The sequence below is a fragment of the Arachis ipaensis genome, chromosome B4, assembly GCF_059453495.1.
Source record: "Arachis ipaensis isolate K30076 ecotype BB chromosome B4, ASM5945349v1, whole genome shotgun sequence".
Classification (NCBI taxonomy): Eukaryota; Viridiplantae; Streptophyta; class Magnoliopsida; order Fabales; family Fabaceae; genus Arachis; species Arachis ipaensis.
Genome location: NC_142439.1, coordinates 144,635,201 through 144,643,413, shown reverse-complemented (window position 1 = coordinate 144,643,413; position 8,213 = coordinate 144,635,201). Strand labels below are relative to the sequence as shown.

General features: G+C 33.7%; 1 protein-coding gene and 1 pseudogene across 2 annotated transcripts; both read right to left on the bottom strand.

Annotated features, from left to right (window-relative positions):
- Positions 1-1,795: 1,795 nt before the first annotated feature.
- LOC107635481 (callose synthase 5) lies at positions 1,796-4,556 on the bottom strand. Its single transcript, XM_021122099.2, has 7 exons — positions 4,120-4,556; positions 3,283-3,853; positions 3,063-3,164; positions 2,852-2,944; positions 2,648-2,739; positions 2,426-2,552; positions 1,796-2,226 (listed from the first exon to the last, which is right to left on the bottom strand). The coding sequence occupies exons 2-7, from the start codon at positions 3,424-3,426 to the stop codon at positions 2,008-2,010; spliced, it is 777 nt and encodes a 258-aa protein (XP_020977758.1). The 5' UTR covers positions 3,427-3,853; positions 4,120-4,556; the 3' UTR covers positions 1,796-2,007.
- Positions 4,557-5,538: 982 nt separating this feature from the next.
- LOC148569522 (signal recognition particle subunit SRP54 2 pseudogene) lies at positions 5,539-7,673 on the bottom strand (annotated as a pseudogene). Its single transcript, XR_015880893.1, has one exon. The product of XR_015880893.1 is annotated as a signal recognition particle subunit SRP54 2 pseudogene (transcript).
- Positions 7,674-8,213: the final 540 nt, after the last annotated feature.

Here is an 8,213-nt window from a genome sequence, read left to right as displayed (position 1 = left end):
CAACTTCACGTGAAGTCGACTGCATCTGAGTTTCCACCAAAATTTAATTGCGATGATGTTACATGACAAATTATTTTAGTAAACAAATTTAACCAAATTGATCTAATAGCTATTAAAATAATAAAAATTAATTGAAGAAAAAATGCATAAAAAGAAAAAGAAATACTCTAATTAAACTTAATTATAAAAATAATTTGTTTACTTAATATTTTTTATTTAATTATATTTTTCCTATAAAAAAAAATTATACAGTAACTTTAACATCTATCAAATGTTAATTAAATCCAAAATTTAGAGTAAGTACTTTCTTTTTCACATTGCATTTATCTATTTCTCGAGCAAATTAAGGAAATACGGATAATTTAATTTATAGTCGCGCTAAAGTAATTTTTCTAATTTTATTTTAATTTAATCATGGTAGTTGCATTATTATTGCATCCCATTGAAATTCCTAATAGTATCAAGAGTCAGCCATTGGAAAGAAAATAGATGTTTGAAAATAATTTAGGTTAATCACCTGCTATTCCTAATAATATCAACAGTAGGCTATTGGAGACAAAAAGTAATAAATGTTTGACAAAAATAAACTTTCTAACATAACACTTAGAAAATCATTTAATGGAGTTTCGTATTTTTTTACAATATAAACCAAAGTTCTGAGAACTGAACCAGTTATCAAACCGTTCTAATCACTGATTTATTAATTTATTGGTTCAACCGGTTTAATCGTAGTTTAATTAAAAAAATCGTTTTAAAATAAAATAATAAATAAATTATAAGGTACTTTATACAAGTAAGCTTATTAAAAATGGCTTTGTCTTTGGTGGGAAAAGTATTTTCCAGACCTTGATAGACCAAGTAAAAAGATGCTAATTCAATGGTTAGGATTGCATCCGTACAACAAGTGTTAAAAATTCTATGTTTGGTTTCCCACGGTATCCGCGGCAGGTCAAGGACTAATCCGTCGCGGTACTGAGCTCCATTTAAGGGTCAAAATTTAATGAATTTGCAAACTGGTTCAATATGGTTTGGTTAGACCAATTATTTAAAAACCGTTTTTGAAAAAATTGATTATTTTTTTGGATCAGCTATTTTTTCTTTTAACATGGCCTTAAAACAATGTAATACAAATCCATATTAATTACTACCCATATTTTAATGATCAAACACTACATATTTTAATCAAACACATATTTTCCTATACAATTTCTTCTTTCATATTGAAATATGATTTTTTTTTTCTGAAAAAACTTGACGAAGCAAATGAAAAAGAGTTTATAATAAATCCCAAGTGATTTAATTTATCATTTTTAATAGGAACAACAATACATATTATAAAAAAAAATTAGAATAATAAACAATACACAAAAATTACAATGATAAATTTTACAATATCAAACAAAAAATATTCTATAATTGTTTTAATATTTTCAGTATTTTTTTATTTAGTATTATTTTGGACGATAACATTTTATTACTTATGACTCTATTATTATGTATGATCAAATTTTTATTTATTTTGTCATTTTTAATAAAATCAATAATTCATATTATAACAAAATTATAATAAAAAATTTAATAAAAAATCAAAATATAAAAGAAAGTATTAAAAATGATAAAAAAAAATTAGGGAGAAAATTATTAAAACCAATAATGATCAACAACAAACCTAAACACACGTCAAGTGTGCAAAAGCTACAATTTCTTGCGTCAAGTGAACGCGCTTTTAGGATACAAAATTATATCTACAGTTCAGAGAAAAAAAAAAAGTAAAGTTGCCAAACATCTCAACGTGTTTGCCAAACTCACCCTTAATAGTAATAGTGCTTCAAAAATCATAGTGTCTTGTTTGAATAGAATGAGTACATCAGATAACGGAATTCCTAAAAATTTATATACCAACATAATCCACAAAATACTAGTCTGATTAATTAAAAAAAAATAGCAAGATTGATCAGCTTCAAGCTTCGTCGTGACATCGGACCTGCAGTATTGTGACTAGCTCAATTAAGATGACCTCGAACACCCCAACACCTTCGGGCTTGAAGTCAGGGTTGTTTGTGTTCCCATCTTCCTCTGGCTCTGAAATTTCACCAATTTGTTTATGTGAATCGCCTCCCAGCACATCAATTGCAGGCACATTTGATTCAGGGAGACAATAATCTTGCTGCTGAGTAACCTTATCGAATCCTCTGTCTCCTCCATATCTCCATTAAATTTCAAGTACTGAAAAATGGCAGCTAAGGATTTCAGTAGTAGCCTCCACTTACACCCCACTTCACAGATAGAAACTGCCTCTTTCATACATCGAACAGCCATCGAAAATTTTTTTTTGTGGAATATATCCAAGCAAGAATATAGCACATTTACATGAGATTCAAGCACAAACAAAATGAACCATGCGCAGATTAATTTGTACACTCACGTTGTGAAATATGTAGCATAGGCACTCAGGCATGAAGCAAACATTAGACGCCTCACCCCAGATGAGAAGGTACAAGCCCATATAAAGCAACTTCCTCTGTTGCACCTCTTGCTGACCTTGAGGAAGTCTATATAAGAGAACATTATAAAAGTGACCATTAAATTTTATGAGCTAATAAAAGAAGCACAAGTGTTCACTGATGCATATACTGTTATGCCTCACCGTAAACTATGTTTTCGTCCCAAGAATTTGCACCATTTTTTATAATTCTTAAAAAGCTTTTTCATCACTTCATCAACAGCACGATCATCAAGCTGCAATTCATTCAAATAAAATAAAATACAAATAAAAATAAAAATAAATTAATAGAAAGAAACAGCAGAATAAAAACTATAGGCCAAAGCCAAATGCAAGACAGGTACGTGCCATGTTTAGAGGCTCAGGTTTAGGGTGTAGCCTTATATGAGAATTAGCAAGAAGCAGAATCAAATGCTCTCTCTGATTCCTGACGTTGTCCCTCTGCACACAAATTTACCATATGCAATAAAAATTTAAGCAGATTATACAAAAAAAAAAAAAAATGTAATGAATAATAAATCATTCTCCTCTAGCATTGCGTGTTGGTCAAAATACATGCCTGGAAACCAAACATGGCTTTAAGCCAATCAAGCAAGTCTAGGTCTCCTGTTCTCTGTCTTTGTTGCTCGAAAGAACTAGGCCAGTTCAAGCCTTGTGTGTTCTATAGCGCAGAAACAACAGCTTTAATCTAATAAGGAAAGAAAGTCCAAGAACTCAGTGTAATCCAAATAAAACACAGATAATCAACAACGAAACTTCACTACCAACAGAAGCAATACCTCTTCAAGTTGCATAATGGGTAGAGTATCCTTTCTCAGACATCCAAAATGATACCTGCAAACACGGTTCATTTTCACAAAGATCCCAAAACTCAACCCAGAAAAAACATAGTGTCTTACTATCTTATAACATTTGAATCGCATTTTACAGCTAGATCAAGAGTTCGTAGCTAAGAGTTCTGCCATCCTGAACACACTGCTCGAGAATCGTAACCCTTTTCAATGTTTATCAGGCCTGATAAATCATTGTCACCCTTTTTCACAATTACCAGGTTCAAATCAGAGAGGTTATTGAATATGGAAGAATCAAAACACAACACACAAGACTTGAATGAATGCTCTAATCTGAATAAATCAGGTTGGGGACAAGGTTTACTGATTTCATTTTCACTAGCAATTCTCAATCTGAATAAACATGTGAGATGTCCAAAGCATGTCTAATTCAGTATCTTTAGTAAAACTATATTGCTTTAATTTAGATGTCCAAAGCAAATAACAAACCTATTCTTTCCCGTATGATTTTCTCCAGAGCCTCCAGTTCAATGAACCTCCTCTGTGGCCTGTGAAAATGCTGCTCAGAGTAAAATTTGTGTCACTTCTTGAAATCATCCTTCATCTACAATCATTTGAACCAAGCTAGATACATAATTAAATAATTTATCAAAAGCCTAGAAACCAACAAAGAGATCAGACTATAATTTTGAGCTACTTGAATATTTAAGAAATTAGATTCTAAACTTTAAAGTAAGCACAAAAAAACAAAGAAACATGAGTGATAAAAAATTAAGAATTTAAAAACCCTAAATTGAGGAAAAATGTGAAAAGATGTAAAAAGACCTAATATGCACTGATAGATGGACTTGGCCATGCCGGACTTGAAGACGAGAATATGGAGACGGCACTCGAGGAAGTTCTCGACAGTGAGAGAGAGAGGATGTAATCGAGCTTGTTCTGCGTCTCGTCGAGGAGGTCGTAATGGAACATCCTCAGAGGCTTGGGCGTTGCGACCAGATCTGGAGAGGCGATGAACTGCGGTGGCGACGGCAACGACGACGGCGAGGCGAGCTCTCTCTCCTCTCTGAATCTCTCTGTTTTGCTCTTCTCTCAGATCTCCTCAGCCAGCGGCACTGAGTCCACGCCCAAACTGTGCTCCGAGTGCTTCACATCCGCCGGAGCAAAAGCAGAACAAGCGGCAGAACTTGCCGGAGAAGACGACGCAGCGATGACACCGTGCAGATCTCCTCCACCATGACGCGCCGTTGGTGCTTTCTTGTAATAAGAAATTCTAAACTTTTTTCAAATTCCTCTCAACCGTTATTCTGCTTTATTTGTGAACCAACCCATGCATTTTTTATTATTTAAATTTATAACCTGGTCCTTCAAGGTCCAGATTATTCTTTCCCCACTGAAGAAAGCTCCATTAAAAATATGCAAAACTCTAAAAACATGAGAAAGTACCAGTTGAAAGTTCTCGATTACAATTGTTACCAAATATATATGTCCTTTATATAAGGCTAAATTTTAATGGAAAAGCATCTTATGTGCAATACATCATAGAGGTGACATTCAATAATTTTATTGACTTGAAGCTCATTAAAAAAACAAATAAAAATTAAAACTCCTTGATTCTTTGGCAACCAAATGATTGAAAAGATAAGTGAACATAGACCAAATATGCAGGGGGTTGAGCACTGACATTTTGGAAATTAGCAATACTCAACATCTAAAACAGAGAGAACAATTATACAAAAATAGATATTAACAGTTTATAATTTGTAGAAGCATTGACATTTGCTTATGCTATTGCTGTGAAACATGATCATTAATAAACTTCAATACATGGAATTCATGTAAGTTGTTTATGCTACTGGTTATTAACAGTCTATATATTTTGCATAACTCATGACATTTGCTTATGTTTTTTTGTGGGAATTAACTTAATATTCTATAGTTTGTGGAAGCTTTCTTCTCCTTTTAGTTTTTTTTTTCAATGGAAACAAGATTTAACAACAAAAATTCAACAATAAAAATTCCATCATTCATTTTAATCAGTTCAAAACAAGATACAACTTAGTGAAATTTAACTAAAAAATTTAATAAATAAATTCAGTTCAATACAATAGAGAAGACTCGATCATTCAGATAAAAGCTCATGCTTTAGTATCATTTTAACAAAGTGATTACATTGAACAAATAAAAGCTCACACCTCACCATAATTTTAACAAAGATTAGTAACATTTTCAGCAGACAGCAGATTGATCAAAATTTTAACATAAATTAACAAAGAATTATTAAAGTTTAAGCATAATTTTTTTCCAATACAGCATAAAAAAAACAACCAAACAGAGTACAACCCAGCAGTAGCAGCAGAGTTAATCATTCAACAATAGCATTAACAGTAGTAAAATCCTAAACCCTTCGTTCTCACTTCTGAACAGAGCACAAAAAAAAGAAGAACAAGCACTAGCAATGTGCACCGACCTTCGATCTGAGCAGTTGAGCGCGACAGCGAGTAGACAACGGCGAGCAGGACGGCCACCAGACGACGACCACTGTTATTCCTTCTTCTCCACTTCACCACTTCCTCAGAAATTAAAAAGAGCAGCAGAAGAGTTTTAACAACACAAAATCTAACAATTTAATTTCAATCCACATTCAGAAATCCACTAAACAGAGCATAAGGCCAGGTTCATTAAACTAATTGCCACCACCAAACATTCCCATCATGTCTTTTGCAGATCCCATCTGCTTCATCAACCTCTGTAGCCCGCCCATGCCACCTATTTGCTGCAGCGTCTGAGGAGGGAGGACTTTGCCCATTTGTTGGGCATTCATATTTCGAGATAGGGCACTCATGTCACCCTTCTTTGGGAATTTAAGCCCTTTCATTTTGCTCCAGATTTTTGCAAGACGCTTGTATCCTTCCAACATCTCCATTACTTCCCTTACTTGACGACCAGAGCCCCGAGCAATTCGCATTATCCGAGATTCATTCATGATCTTTGGGTTTGAACTGTCCAACTCTTCATTTGTCATTGAGTCCATCATTGTCATGTTACGCTTAATTTTTGCCTGGCTTTCTTTCTCACGGCCTTTTGGCATTAATTCAGCACTAAATTCTGGAAGCATGGAAAACACCTGGCTGATAGGGCCCATTTTAAGTATGCGTTGGAACTGCTCATACATAATCCTCAAGGTGAAGTTTCCTTCAGACAGCTTTTGAAGCAGTTCTGGCTGTTGATCCATAGGAACGACTTCATGAATTTTGTCCATAAACCCAGACCAATCACCCATGCCTAACAGTCGGCTTACAAAAGGTTTAACATCAAAAACTTCAAACTCATCCATGTGTTCTCCCGTTCCAATGAATATGACAGGACTCTTTGTTGCCGCAACAGCACTAAGAGCACCACCACCCTTTGCATGGCCATCCATTTTAGTAACAATTACAGCTCCAACTGCAACACTCTGCTTAAACGCTTGAGCCTGATCAAAAGCAGCCTGACCAATACTGCTATCCATAACAAATATGACAAGATCTGGTTTCGTTGCTTCTGAAACTTGACGCATTTCTTCAAAAAGAGCAGCTTCTTGTTTGTGCCGTCCACTGGTATCAACGATTATGAGATCACAGTTTTCTTTTTTGAATCTTTCTACACCGTCCACAGCAATTTTCACAGGATCTGACTCCATGTAACTTCCATAGAAAGGGATCTTAGCTTTAGTGGCATTTTGCTTCAATTGATCAAATGCACCAGCTCTGAATGTATCTGCACATACAAGTGCTGGCTTCCAGCCCTTCTTCTGATGATAATACGCATACTTTGTACAAGTTGTGGTTTTTCCAGATCCTTGTAAACCAACAAACATGACGACACTTGGCTTCCCCTTTTTTGGAGTGAAAGAAGGCTTCCCAGCATCCAGAATTTTACATAGTTCTTTAAACACAGCTTGTTGGATGATTTTGCGCTTGTCGTGACCAGCGGCGAGATCTTCGAGGTTGACAATCTTCTTGATGTTGGTCTGCATGTCGCACACCAGCTTGAATTGAACATCGGCCTGGACAAGAGCTCGCGTGATCTCGTTGAGGCACTCTTTCAGAACCTTCTCGTCGATCACCGTCGCATTGCTCATCTGCTGGAGAGCACGCGAGATGCTCCCCCCGAGCTGTGCGAGAACCATCTTCGCGTCTTCCGATCAAAAAACGCTCAAGCAGGACCGTTCGATTAATCGATCAATCTATCGATTCAGAAATTGGGTTTAGAGATTTAGGGTTTGGGGAGCAAGGGCGGGAGGAGGAGGAAAATAGGGGTGAAAAGAATGGAGGAAAGAAAAGAATAATAAAATTGTGAAAGAATAAGGAAAGAAAAGAAAAGACGAAGAAATTTAATTGATTCTTGATCGATTGAAATTGTGAATTATAAAGGTAAAATTAAATATATATAGGATATTGATCTATAAAAAATAAAAACAAATAAAAATGAGATAAAGATAAAATAATTATAAAGACTAAATTAAAATTGAATTTGTATATTTTGTTGGGTTAAATTTGTAGTTTGTGAGATTTTTTTACTGTTGTCACGAGTTAAATTGAAAGAGTAGTTTAATAATATAAAAATAAATCGTTAACTTTTATTTATCATAACTTTTTTAATTCAAGTAGTAGTATTCAGTACTAAATAAAAAAATTTAATAAATATATTTGTTCAATCCTAAATTTTAGAACTATAAATTTTAGAATTAAATTGACTATAAATTCAACAAATATATTTTATATTTGATATTATATAAAAATAAATTGTTAACTTAATAAAAAAATTAAATAATTAAAAACGTACATTTAGTAAAAATATAATTTTATATTTTAAAATATTAAAAAATACATTTTAAAAATAGATCATCTAAACATATTTTTATTATTTTCAACATT